At 44.4% G+C, this 19424-nt stretch overlaps 3 protein-coding genes across 3 annotated transcripts in view; 2 read left to right on the top strand and 1 right to left on the bottom strand.

Moving 5' to 3' along the window:
• Window positions 1-278: 278 nt before the first annotated feature.
• TMA7 (translation machinery associated 7 homolog) lies at window positions 279-5815 on the bottom strand. The gene is made up of 5 exons (XM_065642299.1): window positions 5807-5815; window positions 4969-5350; window positions 4843-4898; window positions 2636-2723; window positions 279-453 (listed from the first exon to the last, which is right to left on the bottom strand). Exons 1-5 carry the CDS (start codon window positions 5813-5815, stop codon window positions 419-421), a joined length of 570 nt encoding a protein of 189 aa, XP_065498371.1. The 3' UTR covers window positions 279-418.
• On the top strand, window positions 5174-11095 carry CCDC51 (coiled-coil domain containing 51). Its single transcript, XM_065642832.1, has 5 exons — window positions 5174-5264; window positions 6748-6993; window positions 7116-7462; window positions 7768-7932; window positions 9505-11095. Exons 3-5 carry the CDS (start codon window positions 7145-7147, stop codon window positions 10279-10281), a joined length of 1260 nt encoding a protein of 419 aa, XP_065498904.1. The 5' UTR covers window positions 5174-5264; window positions 6748-6993; window positions 7116-7144; the 3' UTR covers window positions 10282-11095.
• A 7606-nt stretch (window positions 11096-18701) lies between these two features.
• Window positions 18702-19424, top strand: part of PLXNB1 (plexin B1) — an 82787-nt gene continuing 82064 nt past the window's right edge. Inside the window, exon 1 of the mRNA XM_065642336.1 lies at window positions 18702-18764. The gene's annotated coding sequence lies outside the window, so the exon portion shown is untranslated. The remainder of the gene's footprint in view (window positions 18765-19424) is intronic.

Raw genomic sequence — 19424 nt, 5'->3', positions numbered from 1 at the left:
CAGCTCTTACGAGAGCATGTACTGATACCGTGACATCTTGGACAGCTGCAGCTAAACCTCAGCCTCCAGATTAAAACTGTGGATTTTAACACTAAGGCCTGACTTTCCCTGTCAAAAGAAGAGCAGAAGTTGAAATTCAGTCTCACAAATGACTACCAAACCAGCAGATGTATTCAGGCTTCATAAGGTCACAAATGGTCTTCAGTAAAAGTTTAGTTTCCAGTACTAAACAGCAATGCAATTTTTAAAACAAAACCTACAGGTAAAGAGAGAAAATATTACATCTTAACAAAAAAGATTTATTATGACTAAACAAAATGTACAATTTTTCCCAAATGACAGTGAGTTTTCACGACTCCCTGAAGTCTGCAGGTCCATTGAGTAACTCGATCACTTCTTACCCTGCGGTTTGATCAAACTACTTTTTGCCAGACTTCTTTATTCCACCACTGGCTGCCAAAAGAAACAACACAACTAGTTAGACAACTGTTAAAATTTAGTTCCTCATAAAATCAAATCCCTACTAGAGTGCCTGTACAACTCAGATCCCCACTGGTTAATTGTTTTTGCATGTGTTACTCTTCTGTGTTTGTGATCTCACATACTTTACTCCAAACGAATAACTTAACATGAGAAACCAAGTTTCTCCTGGAACCAAATATCCCCTACAAATCTACAACAGAACTAAATATTTCAGCAATTCCTTTTTTCCTTTACAGACACTTTTCATTGTTTATTTCTTATACAGCAGGAGTGTAGTCCAGTCAAGTCAAATTCAAGGCCAAGGGAATAAAAACCTCAGTATCCCTACAGCAACCAGAGTCCCCGGTTGGGATCAAAGCTCCACAGAAACAGGTACTGGAATTATGAGAATTCCAGTTCTCTGGAATTAGCTGTTCTCTGCAGTCCCTATTATTGAAGAGACTAAAGCAGGGTGGAAAAGCACAACATATTAACACAGCAACAAGTGCGGCATTTTTTGCAAATGCTATTTTTTACAGCATGTGTTGTGTATGATGAGTGGAAAGGAAAAAAGAATAGCAAGGCTACAGCAAGACAGGCTGCAAGGGCTGATGGTCGACAGTAGACCTTACACTGCAATATGACTGATTGCATTGCTGAGGCTCTAGGGAATAGCCTCACCTTCCCACAACAACATAATAATCACTGTCTGCTTTGGCAAGCATTGGACAAGGACCAGATGACTGAAATTCAGTCTAGAAAAAGGCAGAGTAATGTCAAGAAAGAACTACGAAGAAATCTGTAAGCTGAAGAGCCCTACGCAGAACAAGTTTAGGATGGTAAGGACGCAGAAGAGAGGCTCAGTGAATTGTTTTGCATTGCTCTGTAATACCAAAGTCATTCTGAGTCCCACACCCGGCACATTTTTTGTACGCTGCTAAACCAGAGGAACTAGATCAATTTGAGATAAATAAACAAGAAATGTCCCAAGTCAGTGGGGCTGGATGGCGCTGACAAGAGACTGACAAGCTCTAATGTGAAAATGCAGACAGAACTGCTGGCTAAGATTTGAAACTTATCATTATAGCCACCATGTCAGAGGACTCATGGACTGTCAGCACAGCTCCCAGATACAGAAGGGGTTCTGTAAAGAACTGAGGAAATACAGACCAGCGAGTCTGACCTTGATCTCTGAGAGGATAACAGAGTCTGTAATAAAGCAAATGGATAAATCGACCCCTGTAAATAGTAAATCCTCCCTCACTGCCCTGCTGTAACTCTGAGGTTATCATTAAGTGCACGGATAAAGTGAATCCAGGGGATTTCATATTTTCAAACAGCATCTGACAAGATGCCATAGCAGAGGTTGTTAGTGAAACTAAGTTGCTACAGGATTGCTGGAAAGGTCTTTCTGGGACCTTTCAAAACTGAAGCTTGCTAAAGAATAGGAAGCAAAGTGTAAGGTCTAATGGTCTTCACAGAATAGAAGAGTGATTAGTCACATTAACCGACCACAGGTCAAAAATACCTAGAGGGAACAGGCAGGGTGCACCTTTTAACGTCTCTAATCCGATCACTGCAAACTCGAGTGCACAGGCTCATATTAATGCATCTGCTATCACTGAGACAAAGACTTGGCTCAATGCACCATCAAGATACACCCTGCAAATGTTCTCCTGTGACACAGCTGACTTTACAGTCCCTAGGCAAAAGGGGTGAAGCCAGACTAATTTCCAGTCACGATTTTCTTTTTCTGCCAGGAATCTACTGCTCTTGAAAAAATTAATCCTCTAAGAGAACAAGGACTGGATCCGTTAAACTTTCAGGACTGTGGCAAAGCCTACATGTAAAATATCTTGAAAGAAAAGGATGATGTGCTAAAATAAGAGTAGAAATGTCTCTGCACCATCCCACTGGAACAGGTTACCATGCCAGACACACCGTGATACCTGCTTAACCAGAACCTGCATCGGGAATTTGGGGATAAAATTGCATAGTGAAAGAAAAGAAAAAACCAGCATCCGTTACTTATCACGTGCACCTGCCACTGACTTTCTGGTGTATGTTAACTAACATAGAAGTACATGCCTTTTTATGTTTCTCAAGCAAAAACGTTAAAATTTTGAAGCCAGCAAGCCCTCCATTTTTCCTATCAGGATGGCACCTCACTTACTGAGGGGCCCTTTTCCAGCAGCCTTTGCTTTCATCTCCTCAAGTTTCTTTTGCTCCTCCTTCTGCTTTTGTTTAAATGCCAGATCTGTCTAAAGAAAAGAACAACAGTGTTTGTTAACATCTCTTCCCCCCAAAAATTCAAAAACAACTGACAAGCAATGAGAAAAAAATTAATGTTCTAAGAGCAATAAAAATCTGATTGAACTGATGCAAGATGGCTGAATACTACAAAATGGGCAAAACCTTGCAGAACCATGAAATATTTGCTGTACCAGAACACGACTAAACTTTTAACTGTGTATGTTTCATCTTTCTGAAATTAAACAAGTATCATTTCCTACCGCATAATCTCATTCTGTCCTCTGAATGACTGATGTTTGCACTAAAACCACTAATTAACATTCCACCAGTGACACTGGGAGCCAAGCACACAAGTGCCGTCTAACAATAAAAAAAAGCATTAATTAAAAAAAAAAAAAATCCTTCCACGCATATGTCAATATTTTTGCCAGGTTTAATACATTTGTATTAGTTCCAAGAAATCCAATGCAAAGTAGTCGTTTTCCCTGGTGCTCAGGATTTTGGGATAACTAATCTGAGGACCCTGACAATTGAGATTCTATAGATTATTCACCAGTCCAGTCCGTGGCTCAACTACCTTTATAACTGGAAAGTTTTCTTCTTTGTTAAGTTACAGCTTCCCTTGTGGCAATGTAAGCTTCTTACTTCTCCTGCCTACCCCTCAAAGAATAGAATATTATGTTTCTCTCTCCAGGCTTTCCACTTTTTTATTTGCTTGGTTTATTTGTTTTGTTAAATTTTGGGTTTTTTTCTGTAAACTAATGTGTTTTTCCTAGTAAATCAATCCCTCCCATTGATCCACTTCAGTGTTTTTTTTTTCTTGCGATGTGTTGCCCCCAAGTTCTTGCACTATTGCAATACTGAGAGGAAAATATATATGATTACACTGTTTGACATCCACGATTTTATTTATACATCTTTTATCATTTTCTTTTGCAACACCTGATTTTCCAGGTTGATGTTCAGTGTATGATCTACATCTCAAATTCTGTCAGGTGGACCTAGAGTTTAGCCAGCCATTCTCCTTGTATAAGTTAATTATTCTTACTAAAGAAAGGGACTTAGCATACATGCTTAATTAAATTAACCCATTTTTTTAACCTCTGATTTAGTAGGATTACTTTGGCCTCTGACAGTCTGTGGCCCCTCCAAATTTTCTGGTTTTTACCAAGACAATAAGCCACACTGTCAGTCAGTTAGCCAACTGAGGCACTAACCAAAATAATACTTAAACTCCAATCGAATACAACGCTTTGCAAAACCCCACTCGCTGTGTCTGTGCCATCAGACACCAAATTGTCAGAAACTGCTGCCAGAGCGCGGGATCCCAGAAAGTTGCACGTTCCCCTTCAGCTCCTTTCATGGTCCCGTTCCTGACTTATGGTCCAGTTCCTGACTCGTGGTCCCGTTCCTGACTTGCGTTTGGGAACGTGACCTGCACCAGCAGCAAGAACCTGCACCGTCCGTTATTCTCCACACACTGAGCTCTGCCCTGCTACAGAACACAACTGCCTTTGTTGTCCACACCTTTACTCAAATTCATACTGGCTATTCATTCTTACACTATTATAACTTGGATCCTTGTAAGTACTCAACTGGTTCTACCATTTCTCTTATTTAGACAGCTATGATTTTTTTTTTCCTTTTTCAAAGAGACATCATATTCATCTTTTTCCAGCCACCGGTGCCTCATCCATCCTCCGCAATCCTCAGAAATAACAACTTATGCCCATACTCTGACCCTTACAGTTAAGTATCTCTAACGTGAGTTTCACTGCTACCCAATTTATTTTAACTACTTGATAATCCCCGTTTTTTGTATCCTGTTCCAGGCTCTTGTGGCGGTGTTAATTTGTCAGGACTCCAGAGCCCAGCGCGCTGCTTGCGGAGGACACTCCGGCCTCCTCCGCCCGCCAGCACCGCCGCGATCACCGGAGGGACGGCGGCTGGAAAATACGGGAAACCGGGGCGGCGACAGCTCAGCCCTTGGTCCCTTACAGCAAGCGTTACCGTCAGAACGACGTGCCGTTTAAAAAATAGTGTATTGCTGCGGAAAGCGGCCCAGGCCAGAGCCGAGCGGTGCCCGCCCGGTGCCGCGGGCCCCCCGGGACTCGCCCGCCGCCTTACCTCGTCCAGGTCCTTCGTCTGCTTCTTCGGCTGCTTCAGCGGCTTCTTCTTGCCGCCTGCAAAGACAGAGGAGACAGTGAGGCCCGGGGAGGGGTGCGGGACCGGGGACCCCGGGCCCGGCCTTACCCTCTCGGCCCGACATGGTGCCCGCTCCGCCGCGCCGCCCCACGCCCGAGCGCGCACGGGACGCCGCTTCCGCCCTGGCCCCGCGCGGCCGCCGTAGCGCTTCCGCCGCCGCTTCCGCCTGAGACGCCGGGCCGGGCGCCGGGCAGGTCGGAGGTGCCGGCGGCGCTGGGTGGTGGGTGCGGCTCGGCTCGGCTCGGCTCGGCTCGGCGCTCCGGGCGGGAGCGGCGTAGGCGAGGACTGGCGGTGGAGCCCCCGGGGCGGCCGCTCCCTCCCGCGGGTCGCCCTCTGTGTGTGAGGTGAGGCCGGTGCTGCGGGCCGGGCCGGTGCTGCGGGCCGGGCCGCTGCGTGGCTCCGAGAGGCGGTGACCGTCCGGCTGCGCTGTCTGTAGGGACCGGGAGTGCAGGCTCGTAGCTCTGCGTGCGGTGGAAGGGCTCGGTCGTCTGTAAAAATCAGAGGGTTTTTTTCCCCTCAAGTATGAGAAGTAGAATTGTAAATGTGTGGTGGCGTATTGCAAATTCTGTTTCTACGTTTTGGCTGTGACAAAAGAGATTGCTACGAAATGAGATCGTTATTAGTCTTATTTGTGTATCTAGTGTCCTATGTGTGTAGCAGCTGAGGTCTAAACGTTTTGACAGAATATGTCAATGTCTGCAGGCAGAGGAATCTCATTTTCTTACAAGAGAAGCAGGAGAGAGCCAAAGCGTTTTATCTCGGATGAAGCTTTTGTGACTGTCTTAGGTCCTGTTAGCTCAGACTGAGATTACTTTCTTTGCAGTCTGTTTGCAACGGTCTACATAGAAATTATTCTAAAAATCTCATCTTTTTCCTTTTCCTGTACTGTCTCCATAGCCTGAATATTTGGTAAAACTCTTCATGTAGTAGTGCAATTAAAATTAAAAGAGGGAAATCTTGCAGTCTAGAATGGACAGAGGTGAGCTGAGGTTTTACTGCATGGCCTGCAACACAGAGTACGTGTTGTAACGGCAAAACATGTGAGCGGTGTTGGAAGGAGACAGAATTTGCTTCCTTTCCATTTACATTTTTATCTACCATATTATTATGTATATGAACCAGCTGGTACGAATTGCACAGTGCTCTTTGGTGTTATTACAGTTTGTTAGAATATACATAACAGGGAATGAAGCTGTGGCATTCAGAATCGGTAACCAGCTAAAAGCTGATAAAAAACCTGTTCCAGTAGGAGGAATCCTCTCCTGTGGAAATGCCCGGATTTTCACATAAGTGATGTCATTAGCCACCTAAAATCAACATGGAAAACTGTTTTAAAATAATTTTTTAAAACTCTGCAGCAACTATCAAACCTTCTCAATAACCCATGTTTCTATATTATATTAGTGAAAACCTAATATAGTCATACTGAAACTTCATATAAAACCTTATTTGAAAGTTTTCCTGTTTACAGTTTTCAGAGGAATGCACTCACTTAGAAATTAAGATCTTATTTACAAATCATCAGGCAAAAACCCATAACTAGCAGTCTGCTTTTGTAGTGTAAGCAAGAATTTTAGGCTAATTTTGAAATGCAGCCCTAGCTTTGCATTCATTACCTGATATTTTTCTGATCTTGTTGCTCTTCCTTATGTTTTACGTTGCCTTCAGCACTTCTGTGCTTTCTCTCTGTCCTTTATGCCTCTGCATTCTTCAACACTTAGACTTCGTGTATCTGTGGAGTGTAAGATAAAGGGAATGATCAAGCCCCATTTCTTATTGAGACTTTTTTCCCATCTCTGTCTTTTTTCGTTTTCTGTTCTTTTGCAGAGTTATTGGTGCCTGTGACGTGGTACAGCAAACTCAAGTGCAAAATCTCACACGGCAATCACTTTTGTGCTGAAGCATTAAATTACTCTGAAGCTGCTCCTTCTGGTACTGGATCCGCACATGATCACTATTCACGCAGTGAGAGAATTAGTAATCAAGAAGCATGGTGGACGTACTTACTAACAGCAGAAAAGCAGGAATCTGTGGCAGAACTGCCCCTTGTTGAAAATTGTGCAAGTTCTCTAGGTAAGTAGTGGTGTATAACTAGTGATGGTTTAGCTGTTCTTGAATTTTGTTTTGGTACACTTGTAGTTTGAAGAGGTATTAATCAGCCATACTTCAATAATTTTTCTCCTTCATCCTCGTAGCACTTTTATTCAGTGATTAAATTCAAGACATGGGGCCAATGAAATACAAGTCAAGTGTGTCCTCGGTGTCCTGTGGTCTGCAATATCACCATTCGTTGATAAAGTGGAGTCCAAAAATTAATTTACACATAGTACGGACTTACTGCTCATCAGCACCTAAGAGGCCTGAAGCCAGATCTGCAATAGAAGTGACCATGGGTCTTCTGAATCGGCTGACAGAAGCTGGGACCGTTTTGGGAAAAAACTCTCTTCAAAAAGTGTCTGCAACGTGCAAGAGTTGGTGGGACAGATATGAAGAGTTTGTTGGAATTAACGAAGTTCGAGAGGCCCAGGGAAAAGTGACAGAGGTAAACATGGAGATAATTTGGAAATTTAGAAATTCCGAGTTGAGCTATATGAAGTATAAACACTGTGAGGCAAAAAAAGAACGAACTCTAAGGAGAGTTGTGTCTTTTTACCGTGCAGGTGCTATGAGTGTTCTGTTCTATGCATGTTAGTAAAAATAGCTTATACCTTAGATTGAAATGGAGCGTGCTTTGTTCTATTGTTGGTTTTGTTTGGTTTTGGGTTTTTTCCCCCCAAAATTCTTAAAATTAGCAATTTAGAACTGTCTGGTAAAAAGTCTCTAAAATAAATACTCTTTTTCTCTCAGGCTGAAAATGTCTTTATGATAGCTCGGGGGATAGTGCGAGAGGCTCGTGAAAATGTAGAAGCCCAACAGATGAAACTGAAGGAAGTTCGGGACCGGCTGGACAGGGTCTCTCGGGACGACAGCCAGTATTTAGAACTGGCTACGCTGGAACACAGGCTGCTGCAGGTAATTTGTTGGTACTTGAGCAAATACGATGAAAATCTCTGTGCTTTGCTTCCATCACTAGTGACTGTTTTTGCAGATGCAGTTCAGTTCTGAAGTTTTTCTGATGATGCTCGTTTTAGTTAATTGTCGTAGATTATTTGATCTACTATGCAAATCATATACGTTAATGCTAAAATAGGGCGGTGAATTTGGAGAAGAAAGCTGAAGATAGTGAGCCTAGAAAGTTGAGTGGTGACTCGACATGACTTGTCAACAAAAAGCTGGGATTCAATGAATTAACCTCCTCTGTGAGGGGAGAAGCTCCTCTCTGGTTGTTAATCTGTGAAGACTCTCTCAGCTGCCTCCTATGTGGCTGCAGCACCCAGGCAATTTATTAAAGCTTTTGTCAGAGAGCAACAAGAGCAAGGCTGCTGTGTGTGGGGGAGAAAAAGCAAGAGGATGAGGCTGGGGCAGTACCCTCAGCAACGGGACACCTCAGCTGGATGAGCCAAGCAGGGCTGGTGACACGAACATGTTTATTAACAGTCCATCAATTGGAGATCAACACAAGGTAGGAAATCCAGATGAAACTACAGGAACAGCAGGGAAGAGGCCTGGAAGCAGGTACACCTGTGGCAAAGCCCACGCAAAGAGGGGGTACCTGTGCCTGAGCTTAAATTGAGCTCCCCAGTCAGTGGGTGGAACATCAGGAAAGAACTATAGAGCCGTAGTTGTCTAAATAAGGGATCGGGTCTGTGTGGATGAGACTTGAAAAGAGCTCTGTACAACTATGAAGAAAGGTAGAACTCAAGTCCCTGCTGTCCATAAGGTGGTGGTGCCATCTTACAAAAGAAATACATGCTTGGAAAAATGAGAATATTTCTGGGAGATGCAGCGAGCTGACGGACAGCTCACCACCACCCAAAGCAGTGATTCCTTTGCTAAAACAGTGGAATTGTACTGCGGGAAAACAACCGGAAAACTTTCCACTATTTTACTGCGATAAAATGGTTTACAACAGGAACTGCCCTGCTGAAGCCAGTGAGAAGGGAGAAAGGGAAGACATTTGTCTGTGAGCGGAGTAAGGAAGAGAAGGCAGAGGAATAAGAAGTGTCTACGTTCATGCAATGAACACATCAGAGACATCCTTTCCAGTCCTATTTTCAGTTCCCATTTAAGGGGTTTAGAATTGAAAGGAAGAAATATCATAAAGGCAGTGTTTGGAGAAGGAAGCAGCACCTAAAAAATGAATGTAATGGGGAGAGAAAGACTTTCCCCACTCATACCCTTTTTCTGTCATCAGCATGTGACAGATTCTTGTGTAGAGGATCATCTGTAATTCTCAATGACCTTTTCCATTTCTCAGTTTTCACTTAAAATGATGTCTCATTGACTTAAGTAGGATTAATAAAGAAAATCTCACATTAAAAGGAAATTTTCTGAAACAGAACTAATGGATGCTCTTCATTTCCATTCCTTCATCTGCACTGGGGTTTTGGGGGATTCTTTTATTTTTTTTTTAGTGTAGAGTGTATAGCTTCATATTATACCTCATATTGTACCTTCTCCTTCAAATCACTGTGTTTCTTGCAGGAAGAGAAGAGGTACCGAGCTGCCTATTTAAATGCGGAAGAATCTGAGAGAGAAAAATTCTCTCTGTTCTCTGCAGCTGTACGGGAAAGCCATGAGAAAGAGCGAACGAGAGCTGAAAAAACTAAGAACTGGTCTATTATTGGTTCCGTACTGGGAGCCATTATAGGTGTTCTTGGTTCCACCTATGTTAATCGAGTAAGGCTGCAAGAATTGAAAGTTTTGGTGCTTGAAGCGCAGAAGGGCCCCATAAATCTGCAAGAAGCCATCAAAGAACAGGCCTCCAGTCATTCCTTACAGCAGAAGGATCTCAGTGACGTCATAGCAGACCTGAAAACTGTGCTGCAAACAAGGACATCACAGGAAATAAAAGAAGGCGCTTTGGTAACTAGAGAAGACAGGAATGACTCCATAAATATAGATGCTCTCTTAATTCCTTTAAACGAACAGCTAAACTACACTAAACAAGTCAGTTCATGTCTCGGGAGTTTGCAGCAGCAGTTTAACAGTCTGCAGGAGAGTCTGGCGCAAATGATTTTGGAGATGCAGAGTGTTAAACTTGCGGTTCATTCCAGACCTACAGAAAGAGCAATGCCGAGGTCTGCAGTGGAGGGTAAGGGCCAGGTTTCTGCCGTCAGAGATGTGATTTTAGAGTTGTGTGATACCGAGCGGAGACTGGAAACACAAATCAAGAGAAATTCTGTTTACAGCACAGCAGTGACATGTGCTATGTTTGCTATTACTCTGCCAGTGCTCTATATCATACTTAAAGGGAACTGATCTCTAATAAAAGTAAACTTGCACTCTAAGTACTTAGAGTACAAGTCTGAATAAAGTTGGGTTAGCATTTCTCGTTTTGCTTGCTTCTGTGTATTCAGAGAACTTGTAAAGACTTAGTCCAGCCACTGCTGCAGGCTCCACGCGAACAGTCTTTGTCATGCCTTGTGGTTTGAACTTCTCAAGCAAAGGAAATTCCACAGTTTCATCTGATGATTTCATTCACTCCTTCACTCTTTTACTATCTAGTCTTCTATATCATGCCAATCAGTGACACTCACTCTGGAGCTGTATTTGTGATTTTCTGTTCAAGTGATTCTTTTGATCTATCATTGATCTAAATGCTTCATCTGTAACCCTTTATAATTTTTACACTGATTTCTTCACAGTTTTGCAGTTTGTCCACAAACATTAGGAGTCATTTTACGAAGGCAGAAATATTTGCCCTGAATTTTTTGTTTTGTTTTGTTTCTTTTTTTTTTTTTTTCCTTATTAAAAATTCTAGATCCAATGCAATGACTTGCAATATGACAAATAGCAGGGGCCATGCAAATAAGAAGGCTTGAAGTTTCCATGATACAATGTGACTGTACGTCCAGATGATGCATTTAAAATACATTTAAGTTACATGCAGTAACTTTTTCCTAGTACGGTTTATCATGAGGTATCCAAAAGCATTTCTGGAGCTTGAGCTATTTGTCACTGATAGCTCCATGACCTGAAGGGCTTGCAGGCAGGGAAAAAGGGTTCAGATATAGAAATGTCTTAAATATGATGATGTTTATTATGCAGATGCAATAAAATTGTCCTTTCCCTACAGACTTCCCTAGGTATTTTGTGGTTTTAGTAATCATTTATGGGGCAATCACTTTCTTATCCTTACTAGCATCTCAGAACTTTCTCTGGTTTTTATTCTTTTTCCAATTTTGTCCTGTCTGGAAACTGAAATGCTGGTCTACAGCAGGTGCTTTTAAGCCAGTATGTTAATAGTAACAGGGTTATGAAAACTATTCCAAAATAATATTTGGACAAAAGTGAAAGGTCCAGCTGCCTGTTTTTCCTAGAAAGGATGGAGAATGTCTGGTTGTGGAAAAACGCTTGTGTAAACAGCCATATGTCAGTACCTGTGTGTGACCTAACACAAAGTTGTTGGTACCTCTGTGATATTAAGTAGTTTTCTCTTCAGAATGTCTAAGTTGTGTTTAGCATACAGTCTGATAAGTAGGGGGTTTTGGTGTTTTTTGTTTTTTTCCCCATCGGCTCTTTCTAGTTTCTTCTGCCCAGTAGCCACGTTAAAAGACACTGAGGTTTTGATTGTAAGCTCCTAAGACTGGAACATCTTTGGGACAGGGACATTTGCTCTATGAGGCACTGACTTCCTTTGGTATCATTAGGTGCTATTAGAACACGACTGAATAAACAATCAATCTTAGGAAAGATCTGTGATGATTCACTGCTTGTAAGGGAGATGAAGTATGCGAAATGGTTTTGGGAAGGACCACTGCTGATTTATACATTGGTAAAAATGGAGTTTGTAGTATGAAGTGAATAACAAGCATATGTCAGGGAAGCTGTTTGATGTGATGCCTTGAGAACTGGGATAAAAATTCCCATAGCCTAGCTGTATGAAGAAGTGTACATACAGAACAATGCAGTTTTCTAAATCTGTAATATTTCATTTTTCTCATTTCCCAAATATTTTTACAGGTTATACTTCTTGCAGGAGCTTGATGAAAATCAGAGATGAGTGTGTAATTAAAGGGGAAGAGATAAGACAATGGTTCTATTTGTAATTTGCCAACACTAGTTATTTTGTACTGTTTAGTTTTTTGTAGTTTTGTTTTGATTATTTTTGTTTGTTTGTTTTTTCTTTCCCCTTCAATTTAAGTACATAAAGTTAGGCTGCCTTATTGCATAAGTAGCTGAATTTTAGATACTCAGCATTGCTGAAAATTGTGGATTATCTATACATGAGCATGGTTTTACAATGCTGCATGTTAGGCAGCTAAACTTCAAAGCTGGGGCAACTCTCACTGAATTGTACTTGGTGGCATCAAAAATGAGTAGAGGTCCAAGGCTAAACTTGTATACAATAAAGAAGAGAATAAAAAACCCAGGAGTTGTTTATTGTCCTGAAGAGATCTGCTTTTTACCCGTTTAAAGAGTGTTTGATAGCAGGTAGCTGTAACATTACCTAGAGTTATGGGAAGAAGTCAGTCGATGAGAACAGTAGCAAACAGATCTGTGATAAATGAGTTTGCAATACGTGACCTGAAATTTGAGAAGAGCTGGATGGATGGTGTGATGTGTTTGAAGATGAGAATAACTGGATCTCAGCCTGTGGAGGGAGTTTGGAAGATTCAGGAATAGCTTCTGTGTGCAGCATTGTAGAGCTGGCAGAACTCACAAGTGATTACTGGGGTTCTCTTATTTCTGCTCTTCCGTGAAATCCTTGTATGTGAAGTGACAGCACAATAATTTCAATTAGGAAAAAAACCCCATAATTAACTGTCTATATAATAATTAGGAGGGCAGATTTGTGTATTCCCTCAATTCTGGGTTAATCATCACTCCATTGTGGGAATGATCTAAGTGTGTAGTTTGGCGCGGTGCCGCACATGTACCCCAAAGCCAGAAGGCGCGGCTGCAGCAGGAACGGCTGTACCTTCCGCGAGCTGAAGGCGATATCCAGGAAGATACTAAAACACAGACTATACATGTAATCTGTTCAGTACTTTATGTTAAATCTTTGTTATGGTAACGCAGGCAGCAAATACACGTTTGAACAAAACCAGCGCAGCTTTACAGTGGTGTTTGCTCACAGTAGTTCAGGTACTTTTGCAGTACTGACAGTGATTTACAACAAGTGCAAGTTTCCTGATGATTCAGCCATGGCTAAATGAATGGTTCATTGCCTGTGCTCTTCTGGGCTATTTTGGGTTTTTTTGGAGGGGGTTATTGTTTTGTTTTTTTAAAAGGTTATCTGTTGCATACCTATGGATTATTAACAAAGTTTATAATAGTTAGTTGAATTTCGCTTCTGGAATGAGGTCTCCCAGCTGAAGCTTTCCTCAACAAGAAAATTCTGCCTGCTAAAGCCTTTCAAGACTTCAATTCTTGCTCTTTCTGTGAGCAGAGCCCGCTCTGGGCAGGATGGCTCAGCCAGGCCTGTGTCCCGAACGCCCGTCAGGCAGGAGGGATGCTGGCTGCGATAGTTTGTACAGGTCTAGTGAGGCCAGGGACTGACCTAGGCATTGTGTATCGGTCAGAGAACGCCAGGGCTGATTGAAGCTAATTCCACTGTCAGTCAAGACATGGAAGATAAGTTAAAGAGAGAACCTAGTAAGAGCAACAGGAAGCCCTTTGACAGACATTAACTATAGAAAAATGGGTGTCAGTGGCCTGAGCTTGGCCCATGTTGAGTTATTTTGAGCTCTTACTGCTCCGTGAGAAACCACGAGTAACTCAAAAGCAAACAGCCTGGTGGCCGTGGAAATAACTCCTAATGAGGTCACTGCAGACTTCTAACAGTAGGGGCATTCTGAAGAGAAAAGTTGCCATTCCTTCCACTCATGAAAGGAGTAGCAAATGTTGCTTATGAATACAGGACAAAACCAATTATATGTGGTGTCACAATCAGGATATATATATTTATTCATTAACACTTGAGTTTTGCATGTTCCAACATCCGGTGAGAAGTTAGAGGTGCTCCTGTTGATTTCATTGTAACTGTCTGTTTGCAAAAGATGTTTCTTTCACAAAGTATCTTCTAAAAACAAATACTTCCATCTTTAAGGAGCTGAGGAGTGGTAGAGATGTCCTGTTTACTTCAGAAGCAGGACTGAGATTTACAGTAGGTGTGAGGTTCACGAGCTCAGAAAAGGGAGACAATGCTGGGTTTGTCTAGAATATATTTAGAACTGTATTTTATTGCCAGATTTTTGCTAGCAAGTTATATTCGTGACCTTCCTCATAAAACAGAGAGAAGTGCAATTTCTGGTGTTTGGCACTTGGTGGATAATCTAAGAAGGTGTGAGCTTAAATAAAGCAAAAAACAGCTGGGCCACAGTTTTTATTTTTAAGGAGAATTAAGACTTCAGGTAATTATGGTTGTGGCAAAATTTTGGAGTTTCCATCATGGGAAGTTTTAAAGAATGGTTTAGATAAATATCACTAGGTTTGATACAGATATAGACAGATCCTGCCCTGGGACAGGATGGATTCAGTGAAGAGTTTTCAAACTATACTGTTTTAAGTGCTTTTTCTTTTTCTTTTTTTTTTTTTCTTTTTTTAATGAAGTGAGAGAGTCTATGGATAATTCGATGCCCTAGTCATCCTAGTGCAGGTTATCCTATACTGCAAGTTATAGCAGGATGAGAAACTGTTGTTCTGGGAAAATAATTAATTGCTCAGTTTACTACAGGCCATGTGGCGTTGGGCACCAGGACAGAGGGAGAGCAATGTATGCACAGCTGCAATAAAGTATGATCCTAAAACTATCGCCTTAGTAATTATTTTTCAGAATCAAATTTGTAAAGTGACTTCTTGACCAATTTTGAAATACTATAAGGAGGTTTTTTTAAAGACTGTTTTTCATAGAACTTTGCACACTTCTGTTGTAAGCCTTTAAATGGCTGCAGCCTACACTGGCCTTCCTGTGAGTTTGCCTGAAGCAAGCTGGCGCATTAAAGATTATTTTATTGAAATACTGGCATATCACAAGCTCCCAGGAACTCTCCTGTGCTTCAACACTTGTTTTTCTAAAAAAACAAAAGAAAACACATCATCTATGTTGATTCAGTGAGCCGATCACCCAAACCTCTGTATTAGTTTTGTGCATATAATCTGCTCCATCAAATACATCCAGTTCTTGGGTTTTGTGGGGGTGATCGTGACAATCTGTGGCTAGAGCCCCACCTGCAGTGTTGGAAAACTTGTTCATTATGACACTGGACATGTCACATGCAAATGCTTGGGCCACAGAGCTCCAAGATAAAGGGATTGTCACAAGCATCCTGAGCTTGTTTTGCTGTGTCCCACAGAGAGAAAAGTAACCCTGTGCAAATCGGTGCGTGACAAGAGAGGCTCTTACTCTGTTCCTGCAGGTTCTGGGATGCAGGCACTGCTCAGACCGCACTTTTTTTGAGGCACGTTCAAAAGCAGATCCCTAAATGTCGACAGCCTGCTGCTAGCAAACCTGTAGGTGCCCAACTGAGGGTAATGAAAACCTTCATGCCATTTCTAAATGTTCTGACAAACTGAAAACTTGAAAGCAAGAGAGTCAGATTTAAAGTAGGGTGGATGTAGTCAACCTCCCGTTGGTCCCTGAATTACTGCTCTAAATGCGGTTTATTCCCAGAAGCTACAGACAGCATTCAGATATCCCTCGTGACTTTCTTAACTCCTCCTCTCCAAGCAGGAGATGAGATGAAGAGTAAGAAGAAAATCAAAAGGAGCATAAGCAGCTGCTAGCCTTGTGATTATCATAATAGTTACGTAAGAGACTTAGCTAACCTGCTTAGAACCAGCCACGAACAAGGGCTTTTACAGAGGAGGATCCTTTATGGATTTAAATATGTATAAAAAAACCCTTCTGAACAAATGGAAATCAGAAGCTGTTTAAATTTGTTCCTCAATGTTTGTTCTTTGTGTAACACAGTTTTCAGCTGTGTGACGTTTGATAACTAGTATTTTCTCTAGTTTATTTTTAAGAGCTGCAGAAGATTTTTGCAGACCAATCAAAACTCCTCCCTGCAGAGGGAATGTGTAATCTTGTGGTGATTTTATGATATCCTGGTCACTCCAGAGGGCTCTAATACAGTAAGAGGGGTAGGAGGGGGGCACTAGAACATCCTTCAAGTGCACAGAAGCTCTTCTCGCGCTGCTCCCAAGGCAGACCCTGCCATGGACAGGAGGAGAAGGTGCTTTTTGTTCCTTTTAAAGTGAAGCTTGCAGATATTTTTTACCAGATGGAAGGGGCTGCAGGTTGGGACTGGCTCTGGAGAAAAGGCACAAAGAGGATTAGTGTTTTGAGTCAGGGATGTGTTGGAGCAAAGAAGAATTTGGGGGTTTTTAACACTTAGTCACCAAAACTGGATTTTGGTGGAAGCAGTTTGAGTGCAATTAAAATGTCTCTGATCATATGATGAGACAATAATATTCTGTTCAGTGAGCTCTAACCTGAAGAGCAATTCAGTGTGTTGGGTGTGGTAATAGGATGGAGTTTTTCTCTGTGTGATGAGAGGAGCAAGTAAGGGATCATCTCCTGATGGGGGTCCTTACAGGCTTGTGCATACACTGGGCCCCAAGGACTCCCCAGAATAAGAGTGCCAAGGAGCCATGGTCCAGAGAGGCAGCTGGCATCTGTTTCTGAAATAATCCTTCCTCTGGGGGACTGTTCAGCATCTCTAAACTTTCAGACATATTTTTTCCCTCATAAAATAGCCGCTTTTTGGGCCAGGGGTGGGAGTGTGAGAGGCTGATTGATTGTAACAAAAAGAGTAGATGTTTAATGACACTTCTGGACATGGGACTTGTACCAACTATGTTCCTCTGAAATGCCAGAAATGCACGTGGGAGGGAAGCCTGATTCAGACTTTCAGAGCAGCTTTGTGTCTTGAGTGGAGCTCTGTAGCTTCATCTAGCCAAAAAAGAAGTGATGGGCACCCCTGGCATACAGCTAATTCTGTCCTTTGCACAACCCTGGCCAGTGCCCGTTTCCTTTTCCTCAGAGTCTGCTTTGACCTACAGCTACCGTATCACTTCTGCATGTCCTCAGGTATCTCCTGTTTCTCCACACAGAATTTGTGGCCAAGTGATAAAGGCACAACTTCATCTTTTGTCTGGGATTTTCGAACATTTGGCAGTCAGCTCAGCAGGCAAATGGGCACTGGGCTGTGTAATTGTATTCAGTAAATAGAGCTGGTCACTGTGTGTAGATAGCAAGTCAGTTGTTAGAATAACTGTACATTTGCTGATCAACAACAGAACAGAGACCAGCACATCTGGAGAACACAGAAGTTACAGTGTCGGCAAGAAAAATGGGAGCATTAATTCTGTCTGTCTGTAGAGCTTTTACTGACAGAACTTACCCCTAATTCAGAGAGAGGTTTTTATGCAATCAATTCTCGGGGGCAAGAAATGCCTCTGTCTGTTACACAGAGCACCAGCCTCTGCTTTTCTCATGACTGGACCTTCCAGCTTTGTGGGAATAAAAATCACAAAACCAGCAATCGGTTTATATTACACATATTACTTCAGGCCCTTCTGCTTTATGATGCTTTTGTCTCCACTGACTTTCAGCCGGAATGGTATGTTCTTCACTGTTCTCTAACAAGAGATAACTATGCTTTTGTCACATTCTTGAATCTTGCTAACGTCCTGGTTCCCACATACTCTGCAAGTGGGAACGGTGCTGTATCTCAGCCACCCCGCACTGTGTTTGTACAGGATGATTCCTAAATAAGTAGAAACTGGTTTTGCTATCAGATTTTGCTCCCTGTGTGTGCTGCACCGCTGTCGATTCCCACTCACCCACACCTCTTGGCTGAAGACAAAGGCTTGTCGAACCCAAGTTACATTGCTATGAAATTCAGAGAAGAGAAATGCTGCGATTTCTTCCAGAATTATACAACGGTTTGGGTTGGAAGGGACCTTCAGGGACCTCCCCCGTGCCCCCCCTGCCATGAGCAGGGACATCTGCACCAGCTCAGGTTGCTCAGAGCCCCGTCCAGCCTGGCCTGGGATGCCTCCAGGGATGGTTCATCCACCACCTCTCTGGCCAACCTGGGCCAGGCTCTCACCACCCTCAGGGCCAACAATTTCTTCCCCGGGTCTGCCCTGAATCTCCTTCCTTTAGTTTAAAACCATCACCCCTTGTCCTATCGCAACAAGCCCTGCTCAAAAGTCCGTTCCCAAATATATATAGTATATATATGGAAAATATAGTTTTAAGTCCAGCTCTCAACATTGGCTGCAAACACCTCTGCAGCAGCAGTTTGCCCGGCTGGCACCTGCCGCGTCTTTTGGCGGCAGCACCCAGAACCCCCGCCGCGGCCAGGTCCTCACCAGGCCTCGCACGGCAACGGCTTCGCGCTGACTCGTCCAGCGCAGCGGCTCGTTGTCCTGCGGCGACGGCTGCCCCTGGTCCGCCAGGAGCGCGGGCCGGACGCGGCTCCGGCTCCCGCGGCGCTGAGGGGGCCGCGGGCCACGCCCCGCCGGCGGCAGCCAATGGGATCTCGCCACTGGCCGCGAGCGTGGGGGCGGGCCAGCCGGCCCCTATAGGGTGGGGCGGCCGCGAAGGCGTGGCCTCCGCGGGGCGGCCGGCTGCTATTGGAGGAGCCGGGCCCGGAGGGGCGTGGCGGCGAGGGGGCGCGTGCCCCCGCGGGGCGGGGCGGGCGCGCGGCGTGGGCGGGGCCGCGGGTCGGTGCGGGAGCGCTGCTCGGCGGCGGCGCGGCGGGAGCGCGGCGGGGCGGCTGCCGCGGCAGGTGAGGGGCGGCGGGGATGGGGGTCCCGCGGCGCGGCGGGGGGGAGCAAGAGCTGCCGCCGCCAGCTCCCTGGCCTGCCCGGGGGGGCGCTGGCGGCGCGTTACCGGGGGTCAGCGGCCGGCGGCAGGTGCCGCCCGGGGGCCGCGCTTTGTCTGTGTATGGGGGGATGGGCGCGGCCCCTCTGGAGCGGCGGGGCCGCGGCTCAGCGAGGCTTCCCGGGCGGGGCGAGCCGGGGGGGCTCCGGTGGGCAGGGTAGCCCCCCGAGCCCGGAGCCGCCCCCGCTGGGCAGCGAGCGGCGGTGAAGCGGGGTTGCTGGGCGGGGAGTGCCGGGTTAGCGGGACCGGCTGCGGCCACCGCGACCTTGGCAGCGTTCGGAGCGGAGTGGCGGGGGCGGCACCGGGCGGGCGGCGGGGCCAGGACCGGGCAGCCCTTCCGACACGGCCGGAGACCGCCCGGTCCTCGCCCCGCTCCTGGGTGTGCAACACCCAGTGTGAAACGTGGAAAAAATTAAGCGTGGGTCTTTAATTGGTGCTCAAATAGGGGATTGTGAAAGAGTTTTTCACCTGTGCCGTGCGGCTGTGGGGCCGGTGCTGGAGTGTTGTGTTCGGGTGTGATGTGGATGCGGTTTTCAAAGACTGCTGAGAAGTTTCTAATGCAGCC

Source organism: Caloenas nicobarica, chromosome 11 (genome assembly GCF_036013445.1).
Source record: "Caloenas nicobarica isolate bCalNic1 chromosome 11, bCalNic1.hap1, whole genome shotgun sequence".
NCBI classification, from domain to species: Eukaryota; Metazoa; Chordata; class Aves; order Columbiformes; family Columbidae; genus Caloenas; species Caloenas nicobarica.
Note: the sequence above shows the minus strand (reverse complement) of the source record. Positions and strands in the feature narration are given on the sequence as shown.

Excerpts from the sequence above, each read along its gene's own strand:
- CCDC51 (XM_065642832.1), top strand. The coding sequence starts at position 7,145 with ATGGGGCCAATGAAATACAAGTCAAGTGTGTCCTCGGTGTCCTGTGGT. Across the intron at positions 7,463-7,767 it reads CCCAGGGAAAAGTGACAGAG|GCTGAAAATGTCTTTATGAT; the intron begins GTAAACATGGAG and ends TTTTTCTCTCAG. Across the intron at positions 7,933-9,504 it reads TGGAACACAGGCTGCTGCAG|GAAGAGAAGAGGTACCGAGC; the intron begins GTAATTTGTTGG and ends TGTTTCTTGCAG.
- TMA7 (XM_065642299.1), bottom strand. Across the intron at positions 4,899-4,968 it reads CACCATGTCGGGCCGAGAGG|GCGGCAAGAAGAAGCCGCTG; the intron begins GTAAGGCCGGGC and ends CTGTCTTTGCAG. Across the intron at positions 454-2,635 it reads TGCTGGAAAAGGGCCCCTCA|CCAGTGGTGGAATAAAGAAG; the intron begins GTAAGTGAGGTG and ends TTCTTTTGGCAG.